Source organism: Leptodactylus fuscus, chromosome 3, assembly GCF_031893055.1.
Source record: "Leptodactylus fuscus isolate aLepFus1 chromosome 3, aLepFus1.hap2, whole genome shotgun sequence".
NCBI classification, from domain to species: domain Eukaryota; kingdom Metazoa; phylum Chordata; class Amphibia; order Anura; family Leptodactylidae; genus Leptodactylus; species Leptodactylus fuscus.
In genome coordinates this window covers 243,121,700-243,149,684 of record NC_134267.1, presented here as the reverse complement: position 1 = coordinate 243,149,684, position 27,985 = coordinate 243,121,700, and the positions used below count along the sequence as shown (strand labels likewise).

General features: G+C 50.0%; 1 protein-coding gene across 4 annotated transcripts; it reads left to right on the top strand.

Annotated features, from left to right (window-relative positions):
* The first annotated feature begins 3,446 nt into the window (after positions 1-3,446).
* Positions 3,447-25,535, top strand: KHK (ketohexokinase). 4 transcript variants are annotated; one of them, XM_075266860.1, is made up of 9 exons: positions 3,447-3,707; positions 4,311-4,427; positions 12,183-12,317; positions 14,680-14,814; positions 18,986-19,058; positions 19,390-19,536; positions 20,739-20,827; positions 21,170-21,327; positions 24,821-25,535. In XM_075266860.1, exons 1-9 carry the CDS (start codon positions 3,616-3,618, stop codon positions 24,907-24,909), a joined length of 1,035 nt encoding a protein of 344 aa, XP_075122961.1. In that variant the 5' UTR covers positions 3,447-3,615; the 3' UTR covers positions 24,910-25,535. The 4 variants fall into 4 exon arrangements, with proteins under 4 accessions (XP_075122961.1, XP_075122962.1, XP_075122963.1 ...); XM_075266861.1 differs by lacking the exon at positions 12,183-12,317; XM_075266862.1 differs by lacking the exon at positions 14,680-14,814.
* The last annotated feature ends 2,450 nt before the right edge of the window (positions 25,536-27,985 follow it).

Genomic DNA, 27,985 nt, shown 5'->3' with positions numbered 1-27,985 from the left:
GAGGAGAGACTGCAGGGCTGGAGAGGAGAGAGAAGAGACTGCAGGGCTGGAGAGGAGAGACTGCAGGGCTGGAGAGGAGAGACTGCAGGGCTGGAGAGAAGAGAGAAGAGACTGCAGGGCTGGAGAGAAGAGAGAAGAGACTGCAGGGCTGGAGAGAAGAGACTGCAGGGCTGGAGAGAAGAGAGAAGAGACTGCAGGGCTGGAGAGGAGAGACTGCAGGGCTGGAGAGAAGAGACTGCAGGGCTGGAGAGAAGAGAGAAGAGACTGCAGGGCTGGAGAGAAGAGAGAAGAGACTGCAGGGCTGGAGAGAAGAGAGAAGAGACTGCAGGGCTGGAGAGAAGAGACTGCAGGGCTGGAGAGAAGAGAGAAGAGACTGCAGGGCTGGAGAGAAGAGACTGCAGGGCTGGAGAGAAGAGAGAAGAGACTGCAGGGCTGGAGAGGAGAGACTGCAGGGCTGGAGAGAAGAGAGAAGAGACTGCAGGGCTGGAGAGAAGAGAAGAGACTGCAGGGCTGGAGAGAAGAGACTGCAGGGCTGGAGAGAAGAGACTGCAGGGCTGGAGAGAAGAGAGAAGAGACTGCAGGGCTGGAGAGAAGAGACTGCAGGGCTGGAGAGAAGAGAGAAGAGACTGCAGGGCTGGAGAGAAGAGAGAAGAGACTGCAGGGCTGGAGAGAAGAGACTGCAGGGCTGGAGAGAAGAGAGAAGAGACTGCAGGGCTGGAGAGAAGAGACTGCAGGGCTGGAGAGAAGAGACTGCAGGGCTGGAGAGGAGAGACTGCAGGGCTGGAGAGAAGAGAGAAGAGACTGCAGGGCTGGAGAGAAGAGACTGCAGGGCTGGAGAGAAGAGAGAAGAGACTGCAGGGCTGGAGAGAAGAGAGAAGAGACTGCAGGGCTGGAGAGGAGAGAAGAGACTGCAGGGCTGGAGAGGAGAGACTGCAGGGCTGGAGAGAAGAGAGAAGAGACTGCAGGGCTGGAGAGGAGAGACTGCAGGGCTGGAGAGAAGAGAGAAGAGACTGCAGGGCTGGAGAGAAGAGACTGCAGGGCTGGAGAGAAGAGACTGCAGGGCTGGAGAGAAGAGACTGCAGGGCTGGAGAGAAGAGACTGCAGGGCTGGAGAGGAGAGACTGCAGGGCTGCAGAGAAGAGACTGCAGGGCTGGAGAGAAGAGAGAAGAGACTGCAGGGCTGGAGAGGAGAGACTGCAGGGCTGGAGAGGAGAGACTGCAGGGCTGGAGAGGAGAGACTGCAGGGCTGGAGAGGAGAGACTGCAGGGCTGCAGAGGAGAGACTGCAGGGCTGCAGAGGAGAGACTGCAGGGCTGGAGAGGAGAGAAGAGACTGCAGGGCTGGAGAGGAGAGAAGAGACTGCAGGGCTGGAGAGAAGAGAGAAGAGACTGCAGGGCTGGAGAGGAGAGACTGCAGGGCTGGAGAGGAGAGACTGCAGGGCTGCAGAGAAGAGACTGCAGGGCTGGAGAGAAGAGAGAAGAGACTGCAGGGCTGGAGAGGAGAGACTGCAGGGCTGGAGAGAAGAGACTGCAGGGCTGGAGAGAAGAGACTGCAGGGTTGGAGAGAAGAGACTGCAGGGCTGGAGAGAAGAGAGAAGAGACTGCAGGGCTGGAGAGGAGAGACTGCAGGGCTGGAGAGGAGAGACTGCAGGGCTGCAGAGAAGAGACTGCAGGGCTGGAGAGGAGAGAAGAGACTGCAGGGCTGGAGAGGAGAGAAGAGACTGCAGGGCTGGAGAGAAGAGACTGCAGGGCTGGAGAGGAGAGACTGCAGGGCTGGAGAGGAGAGAAGAGACTGCAGGGCTGGAGAGGAGAGAAGAGACTGCAGGGCCGGAGAGGAGAGAGAAGAGACTGCAGGGCTGGAGAGGAGAGACTGCAGGGCTGCAGAGAAGAGACTGCAGGGCTGGAGAGGAGAGAAGAGACTGCAGGGCTGGAGAGGAGAGAAGAGACTGCAGGGCTGGAGAGAAGAGACTGCAGGGCTGGAGAGAAGAGAGAAGAGACTGCAGGGCTGGAGAGGAGAGAAGAGACTGCAGGGCTGGAGAGGAGAGAAGAGACTGCAGGGCTGGAGAGAAGAGACTGCAGGGCTGGAGAGAAGAGAGGAGAGACTGCAGGGCTGGAGAGGAGAGACTGCAGGGCTGGAGAGGAGAGACTGCAGGGCTGGAGAGGAGAGACTGCAGGGCTGCAGAGAAGAGACTGCAGGGCTGGAGAGGAGAGAAGAGACTGCAGGGCTGGAGAGGAGAGACTGCAGGGCCGGAGAGGAGAGAAGAGACTGCAGGGCTGGAGAGGAGAGACTGCAGGGCTGGAGAGGAGAGAAGAGACTACAGGGCTGGAGAGGAGAGAAGAGACTGCAGGGCTGCAGAGAAGAGACTGCAGGGCTGGAGAGAGGAGGAGAGAAGAGACTGCAGGGCTGGAGAGGAGAGACTGCAGGACTGGAGAGGAGAGAAGAGACTACAGGGCTGGAGAGGAGAGGAGAGACTGCAGGGCTGGAGAGGAGAGACTGCAGGGCTGGAGAGAAGAGACTGCAGGGCTGGAGAGGAGAGACTGCAGGGCTGGAGAGAAGAGACTGCAGGACAGAAGAGAAGAGACTGCAGGACAGAAGAGAAGAGACTGCAGGACAGAAGAGAAGAGACTGCAGGGCTGGAGAGAAGAGACTGCAGGGCTGGAGAGAAGAGACTGCAGGGCTGGAGAGAGGAGGAGACCACAAAGACAGCAGGACCCTGGGGGAGAGACGAGACCACAGAGACAGCAGGACTCTACAGGAGAGAAGAGACCACAGGGCTAGAGAGAGGAGGAGAAGAGACTGCAGGGCTGCAGAGAGGAGACCACAGAGACAGCAGTACTGTACAACGATACAGAGAAATCAGTGGTACCACACACTCATAAGAAATTTGTGGTGCTAGCAAAGAAGGGGTCCTCCGACCCATGTAATCATAGGAAGATAAATCTTGCAGCAAGATTTATCGTCCTAGCAGTACTGTACAAGAGAGAAGAGACTGCAGGAGAGAGATGTCGGACAAGGAAAAAGAGACTACATGGTCACAAGATGGAAGCAACATAATACAAGGAGAGGGACAGAAATGCACCAAAGGATCCAGAGAGAGAGAGAGAGTGACAGATATACCAGAACTGAGAGAGAGAGGAAGAGAGAACACAGACACAGAAGACATTTATAATAAAATCCTGAAAGAGAGCACAGGAGAGAGAGAGAGCACAGGATCCAGAGAGAGAGAGAGAGCACAGGATCCAGAGAGAGAGAGAGCACAGGATCCAGGGAAAGAGTGTGCACATGATTCAGAGAGAGAGCACAGGATCCAGAGAGAGAGAGAGCACAGGATCCAGAGAGAGAGAGAGCACAGGATCCAGGGAAAGAGTGTGCACATGATTCAGAGAGAGAGCACAGGATCCAGAGAGAAAGATGGGATCAGGAGACAGAGAGAGAAAGAACACATGAGTGAGAGCTGTCAGAATCCATTTAGACTGCAGTAGGATTGGAGACAGCCATGACCCTGCTGCAATACATTCTGCTGACACAGCACAGATCAAAGGTCACATTGTTGTTTTTTTCTTACAGAAACTGTTCAGGTGTCTCATCCACCAGGCTGTCTCATCACACCTATCAGAATGGGGGAGAAGAGGATCCTGTGTATAGGACTGGTGTGTCTGGATATCATCAATGTGGTGGATCGCTATCCAGAAGAGGACACGGACACCAGGTAAGAGACAGCTCACCACTGCAAGGACCAGCGGCCGTGATAACATACACTGAGACAGATGTGTCAGTACATACTACATGTACATACATGTGAGACACGTGATCACCTACGGTGGCAGCTCTTTGAGAGGACCAACCAAGATGGCATTAAACGTGTTCCTCTAGAGTGGCGGCCTTCTCGAAGAAGATAACTAGTCTCTGTCACAGATGGTGCGGTCTACTGGAGAGGTGTCACTGCATTACATGTGTATACAGGTGAGGGTCACGTGACCACATGTCTTCTCTGGATTGGTCATTTCTAGTGTTGGTGCTCCATGGTTTGGTCATAGTTGCGGTGGTTACAGGAGACACTGTGCCATGTTGGTGCGGTGCGAGCTCCTTACTCTTCCCTCGTATTCTGCAACGTTCAGGTTTTTTCTCTCCAGATCACATAACCTATATACTTCGGTAGGGCTTGAGACCTCCGTGGGCACTCCCAGCCACCATCTTGCTTCATGTTCATCTCCAGACTGGTGACACATGTACAGCCTGGTCACTGACAGAGTCTTTCTGTATATGCCCCGTGTGCTGTATACCCTCAGCTCATGTCACGTCTCTATTGCAGGTGTCTGTCGCAGCGGTGGCAGCGGGGTGGTAATGCCTCCAATTCTTGCACTGTGCTGTCTCTGCTGGGGGCCCCCTGTGCATTCATGGGCTCCTTGGCTCCTGGCTACATTGCTGAGTAAGTACCTGGGGTGTTTTGGGGGGGGCGTAGCACAGTTGAGGGGTGAGTAGGGCCCCGTATACAGGGTCAGCGAGACATCATCTCCTACTCACACTCCACCCTGCACCTGAAACACACCAGAGGGAATGGGCAACTTACCTGGCCATACATTTTACATACCATGACCAGTTTGCCTTGACCAGCCGACCATCTAATGCCCAAGGAGGTGTCCCAATTGTGCCCCCAATAGAAGATGGCGGATAGATAAGGATCAGAAAGTTGGATTTTAACTGCCCGATCCTTTTGTTGTCCAAGGCGTAAGCTTCCAGAAGGGAGAGAATTGTCTGGCAACACCTTGGACAATGGATGGTCCGCCATGTTGAGCAGTGTCTTTGGGTGGGGTCATTAGAAGGTCTCTGATATGTTGTAGTCGATGTAGATTGAAGAAGTGACGGACATCACCGTCTATTTTAGGGTTCACCCCTGTGCCCGCTCTCCGCTTTGCAGGTTTCCATAATCTACCCAAGACACTAGACAGGAGACGGAAACCCGGCAGTCAGTTTTCAGACCCATTCACTTAAATGGGTGACCACCCGTGAGCGTCTTGTGACTCTCCGTGGCGAAAACATTTTTTTTAGCTGGACACAAAGTCGGACATGCAGGACTTTCTGTCCGGTTAAAAAAAAATTCTTTATAGTTTCCAGAATCTCTCCCCTGTGCCCAGTGCTCTCCGCTGTGTCTCATGTTCTCCCCGTCACGCACCATAAGGGAATAATAACTGCAATTATTTTGGTACATAATCCCATTTTACACACGACCTCTGCTGGTGCATGATATGGGTGAGAGGCTGCACCCACATGGGGATAGCAGTGTGGAGGATGGGCAGGTGCAATGGATGAATCCAGGGGAGGAGTCAAAGTAGGGGCCATTTAATGAAGAGTTTGGGTTAGAGTGCCCTCATTCTATGAGCGGGTTGGGGTACGGTCACTTTGGATCTTTCTTACATGAAGTGTTGTCTTTATACCTGATGACTCTATCACTCTTCTGTCCTTTGATATCTGCCATTACTCTGACTCTCACCCACCACGTTGCATGTCTAATACGTCCTCATCAGTCTCATACCACTGGATGGGAGAAAATCCAACAGGCTCATGACAGTCTCAGTTGTCCACCATAACAAGGCCACAGGTAGCAGTCTCGGCTGTCCACCATAACAAGGCCACAGGTAGCAGTCTCTGCTGTCCACCATACAAGGCCACAGGTAGCAGTCTCGGCTGTCCACCATAACAAGGCCACAGGTAGCAGTCTCTGCTGTCCACCATACAAGGCCACAGGTAGCAGTCTCGGCTGTCCACCATAACAAGGCCACAGGTAGCAGTCTCTGCTGTCCACCATAACAAGGCCACAGGTAACAGTCTCGGCTGTCCACCATACAAGGCCACAGGTAGCAGTCTCTGCTGTCCACCATACAAGGCCACAGGTAGCAGTCTCTGCTGTCCACCATACAAGGCCACAGGTAACAGTATCTGCTGTCCACCATAACAAGGCCACAGGTAGCAGTCTCTGCTGTCCACCATACAAGGCCACAGGTAGCAGTCTCTGCTGTCCACCATAACAAGGCCACAGGTAACAGTCTCGGCTGTCCACCATACAAGGCCACAGGTAGCAGTCTCTGCTGTCCACCATACAAGGCCACAGGTAGCAGTCTCTTCTGTCCACCATACAAGGCCACAGGTAGCAGTCTCGGCTGTCCACCATAACAAGGCCGCAGGTAGCAGTCTCTGCTGTCCACCATACAAGGCCACAGGTAGCAGTCTCGGCTGTCCACCATACAAGGCCACAGGTAGCAGTCTCTGCTGTCCACCATACAAGGCCACAGGTAGCAGTCTCTGCTGTCCACCATACAAGGCCACAGGTAGCAGTCTCTGCTGTCCACCATACAAGGCCACAGGTAGCAGTCTCTGCTGTCCACCATACAAGGCCACAGGTAGCAGTCTCTGCTATCCACCATACAAGGCCACAGGTAGCAGTCTCGGCTGTCCACCATACAAGGCCACAGGTAACAGTCTCTGCTGTCCACCATAACAAGGCCACAGGTAACAGTCTCGGCTGTCCACCATACAAGGCCACAGGTAGCAGTCTCTGCTGTCCACCATACAAGGCCACAGGTAGCAGTCTCTTCTGTCCACCATACAAGGCCACAGGTAGCAGTCTCGGCTGTCCACCATAACAAGGCCGCAGGTAGCAGTCTCTGCTGTCCACCATACAAGGCCACAGGTAGCAGTCTCGGCTGTCCACCATACAAGGCCACAGGTAGCAGTCTCTGCTGTCCACCATACAAGGCCACAGGTAGCAGTCTCGGCTGTCCACCATAACAAGGCCACAGGTAGCAGTCTCTGCTGTCCACCATACAAGGCCACAGGTAGCAGTCTCGGCTGTCCACCATACAAGGCCACAGGTAGCAGTCTCTGCTGTCCACCATACAAGGCCACAGGTAGCAGTCTCTGCTGTCCACCGTACAAGGCCACAGGTAGCAGTCTCGGCTGTCCACCATAACAAGGCCACAGGTAGCAGTCTCTGCTGTCCACCATAACAAAGGCCACAGGTAGCAGTCTCGGCTGTCCACCATAACAAGGCCACAGGTTGCAGTCTCTGCTGTCCACCATAACAACGCCACAGGTAGCAGTCTCAGCTGTCCATCATAACAAGGCCACAGGTAGCAGTCTCGGCTGTCCACCATACAAGGCCACAGGTAGCAGTCTCTGCTGTCCGCCATAACAAGGCCACAGGTAGCAGTCTCGGCTGTCCACCATACAAGGCCACAGGTAGCAGTCTATGCTGTCCACCATACAAGGCCACAGGTAGCAGTCTTGGCTGTCCACCATAACAAGGCCACAGGTAGCAGTCTCTGCTGTCCACCATACAAGGCCAAAGGTAGCAGTCTATGCTGTCCACCATACAAGGCCACAGGTAGCAGTCTCTGCTGTCCACCATACAAGGCCACAGGTAGCAGTCTATGCTGTCCACCATACAAGGCCAAAGGTAGCAGTCTCGGCTGTCCACCATAACAAGGCCACAGGTAGCAGTCTTGGCTGTCCACCATAACAAGGCCACAGGTAACAGTCTCTGCTGTCCACCATACAAGGCCACAGGTAGCAGTCTCTGCTGTCCACCTTACAAGGCCACAGGTAGCAGTCTCTGCTGTCCACCATACAAGGCCACAGGTAGCAGTCTCTGCTGTCCACCATACAAGGCCACAGGTAACAGTATCTGCTGTCCACCATACAAGGCCACAGGTAACAGTATCTGCTGTCCACCATACAAGGCCACAGATAACAGTATCTGCTGTCCACCATACAAGGCCACAGGTAACAGTCTCTGCTGTCCACCTTACAAGGCCACAGGTAGCAGTCTCTGCTGTACACCATACAAGGCCACAGGGTTGGGGTACGGTCACTTTGGATCTTTCTTACATGAAGTGTTGTCTTTATACCTGATGACTCTATCACTCTTCTGTCCTTTGATATCTGCCATTACTCTGACTCTCACCCACCACGTTGCATGTCTAATACGTCCTCATCAGTCTCATACCACTGGATGGGAGAAAATCCAACAGGCTCATGACAGTCTCAGTTGTCCACCATAACAAGGCCACAGGTAGCAGTCTCGGCTGTCCACCATAACAAGGCCACAGGTAGCAGTCTCTGCTGTCCACCATACAAGGCCACAGGTAGCAGTCTCGGCTGTCCACCATAACAAGGCCACAGGTAGCAGTCTCTGCTGTCCACCATACAAGGCCACAGGTAGCAGTCTCGGCTGTCCACCATAACAAGGCCACAGGTAGCAGTCTCTGCTGTCCACCATAACAAGGCCACAGGTAACAGTCTCGGCTGTCCACCATACAAGGCCACAGGTAGCAGTCTCTGCTGTCCACCATACAAGGCCACAGGTAGCAGTCTCTGCTGTCCACCATACAAGGCCACAGGTAACAGTATCTGCTGTCCACCATAACAAGGCCACAGGTAGCAGTCTCTGCTGTCCACCATACAAGGCCACAGGTAGCAGTCTCTGCTGTCCACCATAACAAGGCCACAGGTAACAGTCTCGGCTGTCCACCATACAAGGCCACAGGTAGCAGTCTCTGCTGTCCACCATACAAGGCCACAGGTAGCAGTCTCTTCTGTCCACCATACAAGGCCACAGGTAGCAGTCTCGGCTGTCCACCATAACAAGGCCGCAGGTAGCAGTCTCTGCTGTCCACCATACAAGGCCACAGGTAGCAGTCTCGGCTGTCCACCATACAAGGCCACAGGTAGCAGTCTCTGCTGTCCACCATACAAGGCCACAGGTAGCAGTCTCTGCTGTCCACCATACAAGGCCACAGGTAGCAGTCTCTGCTGTCCACCATACAAGGCCACAGGTAGCAGTCTCTGCTGTCCACCATACAAGGCCACAGGTAGCAGTCTCTGCTATCCACCATACAAGGCCACAGGTAGCAGTCTCGGCTGTCCACCATACAAGGCCACAGGTAACAGTCTCTGCTGTCCACCATAACAAGGCCACAGGTAACAGTCTCGGCTGTCCACCATACAAGGCCACAGGTAGCAGTCTCTGCTGTCCACCATAACAAAGGCCACAGGTAGCAGTCTCGGCTGTCCACCATAACAAGGCCACAGGTTGCAGTCTCTGCTGTCCACCATAACAAGGCCACAGGTAACAGTCTCGGCTGTCCACCATACAAGGCCACAGGTAGCAGTCTCTGCTGTCCACCATAACAAAGGCCACAGGTAGCAGTCTCGGCTGTCCACCATAACAAGGCCACAGGTTGCAGTCTCTGCTGTCCACCATAACAACGCCACAGGTAGCAGTCTCAGCTGTCCACCATAACAACGCCACAGGTAGCAGTCTCAGCTGTCCACCATACAAGGCCACAGGTAGCAGTCTCTGCTGTCCGCCATAACAAGGCCACAGGTAGCAGTCTCGGCTGTCCACCATACAAGGCCACAGGTAGCAGTCTATGCTGTCCACCATACAAGGCCACAGGTAGCAGTCTTGGCTGTCCACCATAACAAGGCCACAGGTAGCAGTCTCTGCTGTCCACCATACAAGGCCAAAGGTAGCAGTCTATGCTGTCCACCATACAAGGCCACAGGTAGCAGTCTCTGCTGTCCACCATACAAGGCCACAGGTAGCAGTCTATGCTGTCCACCATACAAGGCCAAAGGTAGCAGTCTCTGCTGTCCACCATAACAAGGCCACAGGTAGCAGTCTCGGCTGTCCACCATAACAAGGCCACAGGTAACAGTCTCTGCTGTCCACCATACAAGGCCACAGGTAGCAGTCTCTGCTGTCCACCTTACAAGGCCACAGGTAGCAGTCTCTGCTGTCCACCATACAAGGCCACAGGTAGCAGTCTCTGCTGTCCACCATACAAGGCCACAGGTAACAGTATCTGCTGTCCACCATACAAGGCCACAGGTAACAGTATCTGCTGTCCACCATACAAGGCCACAGGTAACAGTATCTGCTGTCCACCATACAAGGCCACAGGTAACAGTCTCTGCTGTCCACCTTACAAGGCCACAGGTAGCAGTCTCTGCTGTACACCATACAAGGCCACAGGTAACAGTATCTGCTGTCCACCATACAAGGCCACAGGTAACAGTCTCTGCTGTCCACCATACAAGGCCACAGGTAGCAATCTCGGCTGTCCACCATACAAGGCCACAGGTAGCAGTCTCTGCTGTCCACCATACAAGGCCACAGGTAACAGTCTCTGCTGTCCACCATACAAGGCCACAGGTAACAGTCTCTGCTGTCCACCATACAAGGCCACAGGTAGCAGTCTCGGCTGTCCACCATACAAGGCCACAGGTAACAGTCTCTGCTGTCCACCATACAAGGCCACAGGTAGCAGTCTCGGCTGTTCACCATACAAGGCCACAGGTAGCAGTCTCTGCTGTCCACCATACAAGGCCACAGGTAACAGTCTCTGCTGTCCACCATACAAGGCCACAGGTAACAGTCTCTGCTGTCCACCATACAAGGCCACAGGTAGCAGTCTCGGCTGTCCACCATACAAGGCCACAGGTAACAGTCTCTGCTGTCCACCATACAAGGCCACAGGTAGCAGTCTCGGCTGTCCACCATACAAGGCCACAGGTAGCAGTCTCTGCTGTCCACCATACAAGGCCACAGGTAACAGTCTCTGCTGTCCACCATACAAGGCCACAGGTAGCAGTCTCGGCTGTCCACCATACAAGGCCACAGGTAACAGTCTCTGCTGTCCACCATACAAGGCCACAGGTAGCAGTCTCGGCTGTTCACCATACAAGGCCACAGGTAGCAGTCTCTGCTGTCCACCATACAAGGCCACAGGTAACAGTCTCTGCTGTCCACCATACAAGGCCACAGGTAGCAGTCTCGGCTGTCCACCATACAAGGCCACAGGTAACAGTCTCTGCTGTCCACCATACAAGGCCACAGGTAGCAGTCTCGGCTGTCCACCATACAAGGCCACAGGTAGCAGTCTCTGCTGTCCACCATACAAGGCCACAGGTAACAGTCTCTGCTGTCCACCATACAAGGCCACAGGTAGCAGTCTCTGCTGTCCACCATACAAGGCCACAGGTAACAGTATCTGCTGTCCACCATACAAGGCCACAGGTAGCAGTCTCTGCTGTCCACCATACAAGGCCACAGGTAACAGTCTCGGCTGTCCACCATACAAGGCCACAGGTAGCAGTCTCGGCTGTCCACCATACAAGGCCACAGGTAACAGTCTCGGCTGTCCACCATACAAGGCCACAGGTAGCAGTCTCGACAGTCCATCTCCTTGTCAGTGAGGTTTAGTAACACATTGGGCCAAGGCTATAAAATCTGGTGCAGGAAACACGTCCATTAGAATTATTATTAAAACCCCATTCTAGAAATATTAATGCTGGAGAGGATCAATGGCTCCGGTAAAACAGATACGATATCCAGAGATGTCCAGCTGAGTGAGACTGATGACTGAACTCCCATCATCCGCTGCCCTGCTCTGTTGGTTCCTCCCCATCCTCCTCTCTTCGTGTTCTCAATTTCATCTTTATTGAGTCTAGTCTGGAACGTCTCATTTTTTCTCTAAATTCTCCACACTTGTCTACTGTCTAGTCTAGAACTTCTCCTTTCCTGTCTGGTGTATAGTCTGGAACGTCTCCATTCCTGTCCGGTTCCAGGTCTCTCCACAGCTGTTCAGTGGAGACCATCTCCGTACCTGTCCTGTACAGACCTGCTCCCCTCCTGTCTAGCGCAGTACTTCTCCACTCATGTCCAGTCTAGAATATTTCTCCTCGTTTCCAGTTCTAGTATAACGTCTTCTCTCTCCTCTGTCTTCGATCTCTTTGATACTCCAGTTTAGTATTTTTTTAATCTTTGGTTTCTACTCTTCCGCTCATACTATACAGCACCAATGATCTAGAACATCTCATCTGTCTCCTCGTTGTACTATCCCACACACTATTCTACTATATATCATCTAGAACATTTACAGTTTCACCGTCCTTTCCAATACCTATGCTCTGCTGTACATCATCTACAATATCATGATCTAGAACATTCACACTTTCCTTGTACTTTACAGAATCTATGATCTAGAACACCTACACCTTCATTCTACTATCCAATAAAGTATGATCGAGGTCTCTTGTGATCTAGACTAATGTTCTGTGTTATCTCTCCTCTCTGATTGGTCATTAATTGCCCCGCTCTGTCCCCCTGTCCCTCCCCTCACAGTTTTACGTTGGACAGTCTGACGCGTTACGGCATAGATGTAGGACATGTTGTCTCTCATCCTGGTTCTTCCTTCCCGGCTTCCATTGTCATCAGCAACATTAGCAATGGGAGTCGAACCATCCTTCACATGAACAGGTTGGTGTCAGGGTGGACGGTGGGGTAGGTATGGGCATGAGGTCCTCCATGTTGTGCTATATGTGGTGATGCCAGGCTGCGAGTGGGGCCTTCATTCTGTTACTATATTGGACAATGACCCCCCCAAATCTATGCAATGGAGTAACAATACAGAGCTGCCAGTGACAGCTCCGCCAGCAGATGTGTCAGTGAGTGGGGGCTCCATGATGTGGTCTTATAATACTGCGGTACATGTCAGACTCTCCTCCATACCTGGACTTCAGGAATCCCCACCATTCTCCGCACAGTACTACTTCTGTGTCCTCCGCACAGTACCACTTCTCTGTCCTCCGCACAGTACCACTTCTCTATTCTCTGCACAGTACCGCTTCTCTGTCCTCTGCACAGTACTACTCCTCTGTCCTCCGCACAGTACTACTTCTCTGTCCTCCGCACAGTACTACTCCTCTGTCCTCCGCACAGTACCACTTATCTGTCCTCCGCACAGTACCACTTCTCTGTCCTCCGCACAGTACCACTTCTCTGTCCTCTGCACAGTACTACTCCTCTGTCCTCCGCACAGTACCACTTCTCTGTCCTCTGCACAGTACTACTCCTCTGTCCTCCGCACAGTACCACTTCTCTGTCCTCCGCACAGTACTACTCCTCTGTCCTCCGCACAGTACCACTTCTCTGTCCTCCGCACAGTACCACTTCTCTGTCCTCCACACAGTACTACTCCTCTGTCCTCCGCACAGTACTACTCCTCTGTCCTCCGCACAGTACCACTTCTCTGTCCTCCGCACAGTACCACTTCTCTGTCCTCCGCACAGTACCACTTCTCTATTCTCTGCACAGTACCGCTTCTCTGTCCTCTGCACAGTACTACTCCTCTGTCCTCCGCACAGTACTACTTCTCTGTCCTCCGCACAGTACTACTCCTCTGTCCTCCGCACAGTACCACTTATCTGTCCTCCGCACAGTACCACTTCTCTGTCCTCCGCACAGTACCACTTCTCTGTCCTCTGCACAGTACTACTCCTCTGTCCTCCGCACAGTACCACTTCTCTGTCCTCTGCACAGTACTACTCCTCTGTCCTCCGCACAGTACCACTTCTCTGTCCTCCGCACAGTACTACTCCTCTGTCCTCCGCACAGTACCACTTCTCTGTCCTCCGCACAGTACCACTTCTCTGTCCTCCACACAGTACTACTCCTCTGTCCTCCGCACAGTACTACTCCTCTGTCCTCCGCACAGTACCACTTCTCTGTCCTCCGCACAGTACCACTTCTCTGTCCTCCGCACAGTACCACTTCTCTGTCCTCTGCACAGTACCACTTCTCTGTCCTCTGCACAGTACCACTTCTCTGTCCTCTGCACAGTACTACTCCTCTGTCCTCCGCACAGTACCACTTCTCTGTCCTCTGCACAGTACTACTCCTCTGTCCTCCGCACAGTACCACTTCTCTGTCCTCCGCACAGTACTACTCCTCTGTCCTCCGCACAGTACCACTTCTCTGTCCTCCGCACAGTACCACTCCTCTGTCCTCCGCACAGTACCACTTCTCTGTCCTCCGCACAGTACCACTTCTCTGTCCTCCGCACAGTACCACTTCTCTGTCCTCCGCACAGTACCACTTCTCTGTCCTCCGCACAGTACCACTTCTCTGTCCTCCGCACAGTACCACTTCTCTGTCCTCCGCACAGTACCACTTCTCTGTCCTCTGCACAGTACCACTTCTCTGTCCTCTGCACAGTACCACTTCTCTGTCCTCTGCACAGTACTACTCCTCTGTCCTCCGCACAGTACCACTTCTCTGTCCTCTGCACAGTACTACTCCTCTGTCCTCCGCACAGTACCACTTCTCTGTCCTCCGCACAGTACTACTCCTCTGTCCTCCGCACAGTACCACTTCTCTGTCCTCCGCACAGTACCACTCCTCTGTCCTCCGCACAGTACCACTCCTCTGTCCTCCGCACAGTACCACTTCTCTGTCCTCCGCACAGTACTACTCCTCTGTCCTCCGCACAGTACTACTCCTCTGTCCTCCGCACAGTACCACTTCTCTGTCCTCCGCACAGTACTACTCCTCTGTCCTCCGCACAGTACCACTTCTCTGTCCTCCGCACAGTACCACTTCTCTGTCCTCCGCACAGTACTACTCCTCTGTCCTCCGCACAGTACTACTCCTCTGTCCTCCGCACAGTACCACTTCTCTGTCCTCCGCACAGTACTACTCCTCTGTCCTCCGCACAGTACTACTCCTCTGTCCTCCGCACAGTACCACTTCTCTGTCCTCCGCACAGTACCACTTCTCTGTCCTCCGCACAGTACCACTTCTCTGTCCTCCGCACAGTACCACTTCTCTGTCTTCTCTGTAGCTTCATCATGTCAGATTTCTCCCGGAGGAATATTGCTGCATCGGGCGTGAGCTGGCAGTCCTGGGGCGACACTCCCTGCGCCTGCTGCCTGGTAAACATCAACAATGGCTCCCGGACCGTCACATTGTATGACACGTAAGGAACAGGGGGGATATACTGACCCTCCCCCAAATCAGGGGGCCATGAAATCTCTGGTACAAAATCCCTGATTCTTTTAAGTTAATTTATGTAATTGTCAGCAGATCCGTCCTCATTAGTATATACTATATACTGCTGACCCCCTAATCACCATCACTATATACTACTGACCCCCTAATCACCATCACTATATACTACTGACCCTCTAATCACCATCACTATATACTGCTGACCCCTAATCACCATCACTATATACTGCTGACCCCCTAATCACCATCACTATATACTGCTGACCCCCTAATCACCATCACTATATACTGCTGACCCTCTAATCACCATCACTATATACTACTGACCCTCTAATCACCATCACTATATACTGCTGACCCCCTAATCACCATCACTATATACTGCTGACCCCCTAATCACCATCACTATATACTGCTGACCCCCTAATCACCATCACTATATACTACTGACCCTCTAATCACCATCACTATATACTACTGACCCCCTAATCACCATCACTATATACTACTGACCCCCTAATCACCATCACTATATACTGCTGACCCCCTAATCACCATCACTATATACTGCTGACCCCCTAATCACCATCACTATATACTGCTGACCCCCTAATCACCATCACTATATACTGCTGACCCCCTAATCACCATCACTATATACTGCTGACCCCCTAATCACCATCACTATATACTACTGACCCCCTAATCACCATCACTATATACTGCTGACCCCCGAATCACCATCACTATATACTGCTGACCCCCTAATCACCATCACTATATACTGCTGACCCCCTAATCACCATCACTATATACTACTGACCCTCTAATCACCATCACTATATACTACTGACCCCCTAATCACCATCACTATATACTGCTGACCCCCTAATCACCATCACTATATACTGCTGACCCCCTAATCACCATCACTATATACTGCTGACCCCCTAATCACCATCACTATATACTGCTGACCCCCTAATCACCATCACTATATACTGCTGACCCCCTAATCACCATCACTATATACTGCTGACCCCCTAATCACCATCACTATATACTACTGACCCCCTAATCACCATCACTATATACTGCTGACCCCCTAATCACCATCACTATATACTACTGACCCTCTAATCACCATCACTATATACTACTGACCCCCTAATCACCATCATTATATACTGCTGACCCCCTAATCACCATCACTATATACTGCTGACCCCCTAATCACCATCACTATATACTGCTGACCCCCTAATCACCATCACTATATACTGCTGACCCCCTAATCACCATCACTATATACTGCTGACCCCCTAATCACCATCACTATATACTGCTGACCCCCTAATCACCATCACTATATACTGCTGACCCCTAATCACCATCACTATATACTGCTGACCCCTAATCACCATCACTATATACTGCTGACCCCCTAATCACCATCACTATATACTACTGACCCCCTAATCACCATCACTATATACTGCTGACCCCCTAATCACCATCACTATATACTGCTGACCCCTAATCACCATCACTATATACTGCTGACCCCTAATCACCATCACTATATACTGCTGACCCCCTAATCACCATCACTATATACTACTGACCCCCTAATCACCATCACTATATACTGCTGACCCCCTAATCACCATCACTATATACTACTGACCCTCTAATCACCATCACTATATACTACTGACCCCCTAATCACCATCACTATATACTGCTGACCCCCTAATCACCATCACTATATACTGCTGACCCCCTAATCACCATCACTATATACTGCTGACCCCCTAATCACCATCACTATATACTGCTGACCCCCTAATCACCATCACTATATACTGCTGACCCCCTAATCACCATCACTATATACTGCTGACCCCCTAATCACCATCACTATATACTACTGACCCCCTAATCACCATCACTATATATTATATACGGTTCCCTGGGTGCAAACAGTGGAAATCTGAAGATACCGAGTACAATTAGCAGCATTCTGGAGACAATTAATGGCATCCTGGGGACACTGAGTAGAGAGATCTCTGGAGAACCAAAGATTTTCCTTGAAGGAATGTCCACCAAGAACTTGAGGCTGCTGGGAAGATTCATCTGGATATGATCATGAGCGGCAGCACAAGAGCTTCATTCTCCAAGATCAAAGGATGGAGACAAGGCGCCTGCATTTACAATGTTATCTGCCGGCAGTAGTGATAACCAGGCCCAGCGCTCATTACAGAAAGTTGACCAATGTGCAGCCAAAATTGTCAACAGACTTCCTCCAGCAGATGTCTCCACTACTCGAGAGCAAAAAGTTTTGTTGGCAATACTGCAACCACTAACACAGAAGAAGAAATTCTCCTCGCTTCTTTTTCGAGAGCGAACAGCTCCAATACATACAGGGGATGAGTCAACCACAACAAAGAAGGGCTTGGTGGGATTTGGCCAATGGAGGAGTTGGCAGAGGTGACAAACTATAACTTCTGAAAGGTCGATAAAGCCATTATTTGGTGAAAACTGTAGGGAGTGTATCCAAATTATAGTGAGGAATAAATTGCCTTAAGACCATTTATGAAGGATCTATACACTTGGCTACTTCTAGATTGCAAGTGTTAGAATCCATTTGTAGGTCCTGGTCAGACCAGGCAATAGTAGATTCTCTTTGGAAGGTCAACCTTCCCAGAATGTGACCACTAGTAGATTCTCCTGGAATTTGTTTGCTAGTAGACTCTCTTGGCAAGTTAGACCTTCCAAAAATTTGACCACTAGTAGAATCTCTTCACAAATTAGACCTTCCTTGGAATGTGACCACTGGTAGACTCTCTTGGCAAGTTAGACCTTCTCGAAATGTGACCACTGGTAGATTCTCTTTGCAAGTTAGACCTTCTCAAAATGTGACCACTAGTAGAATCTCTTCACAAATTAGACCTTCCTTGGAATGTGACCACTGGAACACTCTCTTGGCACGTTAGACCTTCTCGAAATGTGACCACTTTAGATTCTCTTTGCAAGTTAAACCTTCTCAAATTTTGACCAGTGGTTGATTCATTTGGCAAGTTAGACCTTCCCTGAATGTGACTACTAGTAGATTCTATTGGCAAGGGTTACCTTACAGGAATGTGACAACTAGTAGATTCTCTTAGCAAAGCAGGTCTTTCTGAAATGTGACTACTAGAGCCTCATTCCAATGTAACCCACAAGGCAGGGTTCAGCATTCATAATAGTGGTCCATCACAAATCCTAAATGATGAAGAAGCTGCAGAAGAGGCCCAACATGGTGGAAGGTGGATAGGAACAGTTGGAGATTGAATTCCAGCACGTCATTCTGTGCCCATTGGTGTCCTTCCTCTTTCCATGCACCAGCTATTGTTAACATAGACAGTTCCGGGGTAGTGACCTGGAGATTTTCCTTACTCTGAATACAGAGCGATGACCGAACTCCTGAAGAAAACAATTCAAAAATATCTGCATGCATATGATGAGACAGCGGCATCTAGAAATGTCTGCCATATACAAGTCACCACATGTAGCCTCATTTCCCAACAAAGTCACCATGGGCAATATATCTTAGAACGTAACCCACAGTCTTCTGGAAGCTTCCAGGCTAGAAGTGAACCAGTGGATGTTCCCTGCCAGAAAGTGGAACTTAGCGAAAAGTGGAGACGTCTCTGAAGCTGAGGTAACATCTGATAGACCTGGAATGAGCCAGGATCCTTGAGTTTAAGACGACATGGTGACCATACAACAGGAAGCACAGGAGGATTGTGAAGGTTCAAGGCTGCTTCTCAGTGATGTGGACAATTGAGGAACTTTGTATGAGACATTGTTCTGATCAATAAAGTATGGGTAGTGACCATCAGTGGGTATCATGGAGGATGACAACGTGCGACAAGGAGATCAGAGCTTCTCAGGCTCTTCCAAAACCCAAATTAGACCTAGTTGGACTGGGCCACCAAGGAACAGGTGGCATCTAAACAACAATAATTTGTCAATAAGCCCCATACCTCAGTCCTCGTATTATTTCTTATGTATTATTACACATCCTTCTGATTCCATCTTGTATTATTTCACACATTGTGCTCAGTGTTTGTTGACTTGTGTTATTTCCTTGTCAGAAATCTTCCTGACGTAACGGCAGATGACTTCAAGAAAGTAGACCTCACACAATATAAGTGGATTCACTGGGAGGTAAGACGCAAAGAAAGATGATGAAGGTTCCTGTAGAAGATGTCTACGTATATAAAGGGTGCTGGGTCATCGTGATATATAGTGTAGAGACGGCTAGTCATCACGGTGTACCGTATAGAGACACGAGAGGTTCTGCACATGTCACTGAGATGTCTGTGTCCTTGTATCACTACTAGGGGTGCATGCAGTTATAGTGCCGATATCTGCTATTTATCAATAACTGCATTGGGTAATGTAGACGGATATTATGTGGACTATGGTTGTGGCTTATTAGATATGATCGCATGAGGTTACGCCGGTGGCTGCAATGTGTTGTCTATGACCTTTTCAGGGAAGAAATGCAGATGAGCAGATAAAGATGATCCAAAGAGTAGAAGATTATAATAAGAGCTGCCCTGAGGACCAGCGGATCACTATCTCTGTGGAGATCGAAAAGGAGCGCGAAGAGTTGTACCAATTATTCCAGTATGGTGAAGTGGTAAGTAAGAGGATCCGATATCGTCATCAATAATAAGTCAATCTAAGGAGGGAGGTTACTGTCTATAAAGAAGGAAGAACTGCTAAGGAGGGAGGTTACTGTCTATAGAGAAGAACTGGTAAGGAGGAAGATTACTGTCTATAAAGAAGAACTGGTAAGGAGGGAGGTTACTGTCTATAAAGAAGTACTGGTAAGGAGGGAGGTTACTGTCTACACAGAAGAAGAACTGGTAAGGGGGAAGGTTACTGTCCATAGAGAAGAACTGGCAGGGAGGGAGGTTACTGTCTACACAGAAGAAGAACTGGTAAGGGGGAAGGTTACTGTCTATAGAGAAGAACTGGCAGGGAGGGAGGTTACTGTCTACACAGAAGAAGAACTGGTAAGGGGGAAGGTTACTGTCTATAGAGAAGAACTGGCAGGGAGGGAGGTTACTGTCTACACAGAAGAAGAACTGGTAAGGGGGAAGGTTACTGTCTATAAAGAAGAACTGGTAAGGAGGGAGGTTACTGTCTATAGAGAAGAATAACTAGTAAGGAGGGAGGTTACTGTCTATACAGAAGAAGAACTGGTAAGGATGGAGGTTACTGTCTACACAGAAGAAGAACTGGTAAGGGGGAAGGTTACTGTCTATAGAGAAAAACTGTAAGGAAGGAGGTTACTGTCTATAAAGAAGAAGAACTGGTAAGGAGGGAGTTTTCTGTCTATAAAGAAGAAGAACTGGTAAGGAGGGAGGTTACTGTCTACACAGAAGAAGAACTGGTAAGAGGGAAGGTTACTGTCTATACAGAAGAATAACTAGTAAGGAGGGAAGTTACTGTCTATACAGAAGAAGAACTGGTAAGGATGGAGGTTACTGTCTATACAGAAGAAGAACTGGTAAGGAGGGAGGTTACTGTCTATAGAGAAGAACTGGTAAGGAGGGAGGTTACTGTCTATAGAGAAGTAAAAACTGGTAAGGAGGGAGGTTACTGTCTACAGCCAATAGGACTGGTAAGGAGGGAGGTTACCGTCCAAGAGGCCAATAGTATAGAATCATCCAGAAAGTCTGTCGTGTGAGGGTGATGCTCCCTATACCATCATACAGAGTAAGAAGACCCCTAGTCATATAGAGGCAGGAGGTTTATAAGTCATCCTAGTGAATGTTGCTCAGCACATGACTTTGTGTTCTTTATACCTGATTATTGCTATTTTCTGCTTCTCAGGTCTTCGTAAGTAAAGATGTTGCCAGACATTTTGGGTTTACCTCCTCTGCCGAGGCCCTTACTGGACTGTATCCACGTGTAAAGAAAGGGTGAGCTCCTTTAATAATCTTAGAGACTTCTACATGTATGTAATGTAAGAAGCGCACATGCCTATTGTGAACATGAATGTAGAGTTTGGGTTGGTCTAGTGGTTTTGTTGATGTCCACCAAGTGTAGATGGGGGTTTTACATCTTAGATCGTCCTCATGCGTTGCCTCATGGACTACACTGCCTGATATCACCTTTCTATGGGTATACTGTATTAGACATATAAAAGTCACTGATCTCTAGTTGCTTACTGCCCTGAGGAACCATGACTGGACATGAGACACTTTCCCATGGGCCTTCACTGTGCCGATTGTCAGGATGTCATCTTGGTTTTGTCTCTTTAGGGCTTATCTAGTCTGTGCCTGGGCTGAACATGGAGCTGACGCTCTGGGACCAGATGGACGTGTCCTCCATTCTCCTTCCTTTCCCCCAGAGAAAATTGTGGATACGCTTGGTGCTGGAGACACCTTCAACGCTTCTGTAATCTATGCACTGTCTAAAGGTGAGTCTCCACCACCATGTCTTCTGTCACGGGATGGTTAGAGTCTATACTATAGGCAATGTGTAATATATATTTCATGTGGAATGTATTCTCTAACCTGTTGTATACATCAATGTGTAGTTGGCTGATTAGGGTCTAGTGTGTTAGCCCATTGTATGCAAATACCTCTAACTAGTGAGGACCAGTGAGGACAATGGGTGGAGATAATCTGATCCGTGTCTCCAAGAAGATGTTGGATGGTGCATTGTCCACAGGAGACAGGGAGTCTGCTCTCCTTGGTATAGGTGAGGGGGGAAGGATCTGTGACTCAGCCCTTCCCATCCACAGATATAGGTGTAACAGTCTTAGTATATAGTTGTAGCTAGGAGTTAGTATGTGTTAGCCGGCCTGTGCACAGCTCTGCAGAGAGCCAGGATTTAGTTACAGGACCAAGGAACCAAAGCTATCATTGGATTGTGACTTCTGTGGACTTATTGTTATTACGGTTGATGTGACCGCCGCCGGCTACTAACTTTGTGGATTACAATAAATTGCTGCTGTCTCCCGACCTCTTGCGTCCGTGTTGATTCAAAAGACCATCCGGAGGAAGACGTATACCTTTGCTCCGTGACAACTGGTTGGCAGCGGTGGGATCAACAGCGGACAGCGAGATGGACTACAGCAGCTCAGCGATTAATGGAGCCACAACCTCAGAATACAGGAACTGGACTATGGCAAGTCTACAAGTAAGGGCCCGGGAACTAAACCTGAGTTACCAGGGAAGAACGAAAGATCAACTGATCGAGGCACTGGAGGACATGACCCTGCAAAGCGACCATGAGGAGGGCTGCCCCCAGGAGACTGGAGAGATACGGGAGTGGCAGGTACAGACCCAAAAGAGCAGATGGGTTGTTTTGTATGAGGAGGAATTGGCAGTGCTGGGGCTAGGAGCAACTGCAGAGCAAAGGAGTAGAGCATTACAGAGGGCTCAGGAAACGGAGAAGGAGGAACAGAGAATGGCGTATGAAAAGGAAAGAATGGCGCATGAAATGCGAATGGCTGAGATAACTGCGTGGAATTATAATCAAACGTCGACCCCCAGCCCAACAGTGAGAGAACCACCATATGTCTCCCATAAACACTTCAAGACCTTTGATGAAGCGGCTGGGGATGTTGATGGATATTTTCAGGACTTCGAACACCAGTGCCACCTGATGGAAGTCCCAGAGAAGGATTGGGTCTGGTATCTGGTGGGGCACCTATGAGATGGGGCTGCGGAAGCTCTCAGAGCCATGGACCCTAGTGATCAGCGGGACTATGAGGCCATTAAAAGAGCGGTGCAGAAGTATTATGCAGTCACTCCAGAGACCTACCGAGTTCAGTTCCGCTCTTTGTCTTACAATGGGGGAAGCTCCTTCCACATGTTCGCCCACAAGTTGAAGCAAGCATGCAAGCGCTGGCTAGAAGGTGAGGAGGCTGTCACAGTCGATAAGATCCTCCAAGTCATACTTAAGGAACAGTTCTTTTCCCAGTGCCCCGCTGAGATCCGTGAGTGGGTGCTGGAACGGAACCCAGCCACAGTGGAGCAAGCTGCTTCCCTTGCAGATGAGGGCCTGACCATCAAGCCGCAGTGGAAGAGGTTGTTTGCAGAGGAGCGGAAAACTACCACAGTCCGCCAGACACCCTTCATCCAGCCACCCACCTTTCGTGCCCGGCCTCAGGATTACAATTCCCCCTCTACCCCTGCCCCAGCCCATCGGCCTCCAGCTATGAACAACCCTGTCCCTAGACAACGACCTACTGGAAGAATGCTAGAGCGCAGATGTTTTGGGTGCGGGCGGCCTGGACATTTGCAAGCTAGTTGCCCTGTTAACATGGGGGCACGGGCCACCGTGGCATCCCGGCCTATTCACTACCTGGGAACCACCCCTAGGACTGAAAGTTTGGCCCCATTTCCAGATGACTCCATGAATGACCCATCTGTTCCACCTCTAGGGGTCTATGGGATTCAGCCTCCACACATCCCGCAAACCTTCAGCGGAAGCACTTGCAGGAGGTCCTACTGGATGGCCGAACAGTTGTTGGATTCCGGGAGCTTTCCTAACGGTAGCGGACCCCCGAGTGGTTCGATCCGAGGCCCTAGAGGAGGGCCCTGGCCTTTCTATCGAGTTGGCAGGAGGTACTCGGAAACGTATTCCTAAAGCTACCGTGGAACTCGACTATGGTTATGGACCAAAACGATGCACAATTGGTGTGATGAGCGGGCTGCCGGCCAATGTTCTGTTAGGCAACGATGTTGGAAATCTACAGTGCCACTTTGTGGGAGCAGTGACCCGAAGCCAAGCTCAGAGAGACGCCAACATGGATTAACCGGATTTTCTGCCAGATGCCAGCCCTTCAACTCTACAACTTTACCATTCAGTACCGCCGAGGGAACCAACACCAGAACGCAGATGGGTTATCCCGACAGGAGGACATATGAGCTATAGAGACTGATGTGCATTCCCCAATTTACCTGTGTAGGCCAATTGTGTCATGCACATGTTTTGAGAGGGGGAGGGGTTGTCACGGGATGGTTAGAGTCTATACTATAGGCAATGTGTAATATATATTTCATGTGGAATGTATTCTCTAACCTGTTATATACATCAATGTGTAGTTGGCTGATTAGGGTCTAGTGTGTTAGCACATTGTATGCAAATACCTCTAACTAGTGAGGACCAGTGAGGACAATGGGTGGAGATAATCTGATCGGTGTCTCCAAGAAGATGTTGGATGGTGCATTGTCCACAGGAGACAGGGAGTCTGCTCTCCTTGGTATAGGTGAGGGGGGAAGGATCTGCGACTCAGCCCTTCCCACCCACAGATATAGGTGTAACAGTCTTAGTATATAGTATATAGCTAGCAGTTAGTATGGGTTAGCCGGCCTGTGCACAGCTCTGCAGAGAGCCAGGATTTAGTTACAGGACCAAGGAACCAAAGCTATCATTGGATTGTGACTTCTGTGGACTTATTGTTATTACGGTTGATGTGACTGCCGCCGGCTACTAACTTTGTGGATTACAATAAATTGCTGCTGTCTCCCGACCTCTTGCGTCCGTGTTGATTCAAAAGACCATCCGGAGGAAGACGTATACCTTTGCTCCGTGACATCTTCCTAGCTACCCATGTTGGACGTATATTCACCAGTCACTGGTAAGTTACTGCTGAAATGGACCAGGTTGACTGTTGGCAGTGTCAATAATTTGTGTGGCATACCGAGGAGAGGTTGGCCGGCCGCCTGATCTAATAGTATGGGTGTGACCACAGAGCATTGTATACTACATAATAGTGATATTTGCACAGTATAGGAGTTAGGTGACTTCTGTGTCGTAGTACTTCGCCCTTTTCCTATCCGGGTTGAAGAACATTATCTAGAACTTGTAGGACAGAGGTCCTTCACGTTCATGTATTTTGTATCTACTCTGAATGAATGCCAATGTGTATATGAATATTACTTGGTTCTTCTTAATAGGTCAGACTATGGAGGAGGCCATAACGTTTGGTTGCCGAATAGCAGGGAAGAAATGTGGGGTACAAGGCTATGATGGCATCATCTCCTGAGACCTTCACTCACTTCCACCTGAAGAAGATGACTGGACCAAACCTGGAGCATGAGCACATCCACAGCCAAATAATCATGTACAGAACTGATTTATGTATAATAAATTCTCATCGTAGGATGATGGCATCCTCATGGAGTCCTCTGTGGTAGTTGTACATGTCATGTTCTCCATGTTCACCAAGAATCTCTAGGTCCTACATTAAGATGCCTTCTAACAACTTCCCTGTCTGCTGTTGACCTGCTGTTGGGTGGTCACATCATGTTACTATCCTGAATTTGGCCTGGGCCTGTCACCCCTACCACATTCAAAGCTCAGAGGAGCCAGCTAGCTAATATGCCCATCAATATACTTGGCGGCCATTGGCCACTCAGGTCCACTGAAATCGCATGAGCACCTTCTATATATGAGCATCTCCATAGCGTGTTGGCCAACTCTACCAACGCTCACCTCCAACAAAGTCATGCAAATATTGGTGACTAGATATTTGTTATAAGCCAAGAAGACCAAGAACGGTCAAACCGATCCAACCTGTCCCAAACCGATCCAACCTGTCCCAAACCAACGCAACCTGTCCCAAACCGATCCAACCTGTCCCAAACCAATCCAACCTGTCCCGAACTGATCCAGCCTTGAACCACCAGGAATCTGTTGCGTTTCAGGAATGTCTCATTCATGTCAATGTCTACCTACCTAGGACACTTGGGAAGAAAAAAGGAAAGTAAAAGTTTCCTGGTGAGACTGAGGAAGATTATCAAATATCATCAAAAATTGAATAATCAACGCTTCCCTGTCATCATACCAGCAGCACAATGTGGGGAGATGTCAAGTAATCCCCCTAGGGAGGGTTTCCTCGACTTAAGGAGCACAGGACCGACCACCCGAAGGCCGTCGCGTTGGAAGCACAAGAGTTCAAATGATAGTTCTTCACAAAGGTAAGGGGTGAAGACCAAGAGGCGGCCACACAAATCTGCTTTTGTATGACCGCAGACCTTTCTGCCCAGGAAGCCGAAACCGCTTTGGTGGAATGAGCAGTCAGGCAAGCTGGAGGGGAAAGGCCCCTGGGATGAAAAAGCCGTTCTGATGGCCTCTTTTACCCAGCGAGATATGGAGGCCTTTGATGCCTTCTGACCTCTAAACCTCCCAGCTAGGTTAATAAGAAGGTGCTCCAACCTCCTAAAAGACAAAGTTCGATCCAGGTAAATTCTAAGAGATTTGCCTAAATCCAAAGAATGTAGCCTTACTTCCTCCGGGGAGAAAGGAACAGACACAAAAACTGGTAAAGAGATCAGCTGGTTCAAATTTGCCAGGGAAGGCACCTTGGGAGTGAACCCTAGAAGAAAACGCAGCTGAACCCTGTCACTAAAAAAAAAGAGATATAAGGCTCTTCAGATGACAGGGCTTGAAGTTCACCAACCCTCTTGGCCAAGGTGATGGCCCACAAAAAAGTTACTTTAAAGGTTACGAATTTCAGATCCACCTCCTCTAATGACTGAAACGGAGAGTCGCAGAGGGTCGCCAGAACAACCCCGAGATCCCATTGTGGGACTGGGGCTGACACTGAAGGTCTAATTCTCGTAGCATCCTTAAGAAATCCACTTATTAAAGGGTGTTGAGATAAACGCCTCCTCAGATAGGCGGACAAAGCGGCTGCCTGTACCTTCAAGGTTGCAGGAGATAGCCCTTTGTCTAGGCTGTCCTGAAGGAACTCCAAAATCAATTCCACAGGGGGGTTGGATACTCCTATTCCGTGGTTTTAAAGATATTCCAAATTCTGTGGTAGTTCCTGTTAGTGGAATCAGCCCTGGCACAGGAAATGGTTCTCAGGACGGCCTTTGACAGTCCACTATGGCTTAATAGGGACTGGTCAACCTCCAGGCTGTCAGGTTGAATCTCCTCAGATCCTCGCATCTCTGGCCTCCTTGAGTGACCAGGTCTGGGAGAGGGGAAAGCCTCCAGTATACTCCATGACTCATGCCTATGAGCTGGGCAAACCAAGTACTAAGTCCTTTTTCGGCCAGAATGGTATTATGGCAATCGCCTGGACTTGGTCCTGTCTTCTTTTCATCAGTACCCTGGGTATTGGAGGGAAGATGTAAACTAGCCTGAACCTCCACAGGGATGGACAGGGCATCCACTGCCAAGGGATCGTCCTCCTGGTACAGAGAGCAGAACTTCTCTACCTTGGCGTTGAATCGGGTTGCCATGAGGTCGATGTCTGTAGACTCCACATCTGGAAAATCTGCTGGAACACTTCTGGATTGAGTGACCAGTCTCCTGATACGGTAATACCCTGACTCAACCGATCCGCTACTATGTTCAGAAAAAACTGCCGGCGGGCAGGACCGAAATTGGCGCAGGACCGAAATTGGCCCAGGACCACTGAAAATTGAGTCCCCAGTCGAGGGAGAACAAGGATCCCCCTCCAAGTTCCCAACCAAACGAAAAACAAGAGGGGGAGAAGCCCATTCAAATCGATGCGCGGCCTCCGTGATACTGACGGAGGTCACGCCAGAAGTCGCGGCCATCGAGCGGAAGTCCGTGGCAGGAGCGCGCCGGCCAACCAGTGCGCCAACAGGACTCACCTCCAATGCGATATCCGGCACGATGGACCCGCAGCCTGGAGAAACACAGAAGCTGGCAGGCCAGGCACCCGGACCGCAAGAAGAGAAGCCTGCAGCTGATGCAAGACCCAGTGCAGGCCGAAAAGAAGAAAGAAAAAAAAAAGGGCAGGAGGTACAGTCCTATGAAAAAGTTTGGGCACCCCTATTAATCTTAATCATTTTTAGTTCTAAATATTTTGGTATTTGCAACAGCCATTTCAGTTTGATATATCTAATAACTGATGGACACAGTAATATTTCAGGATTGAAATGAGGTTTATTGTACTAACAGAAAATGTGCAATATGCATTAAACCAAAATTTGACCGGTGCAAAAGTATGGGCACCTCAACAAAAAAGTGACATTAATATTTAGTAGATCCTCCTTTTGCAAAGATAACAGCCTCTAGTCGCTTCCTGTAGCTTTTAATCAGTTCCTGGATCCTGGATAAAGGTATTTTGGACAAACAATTCA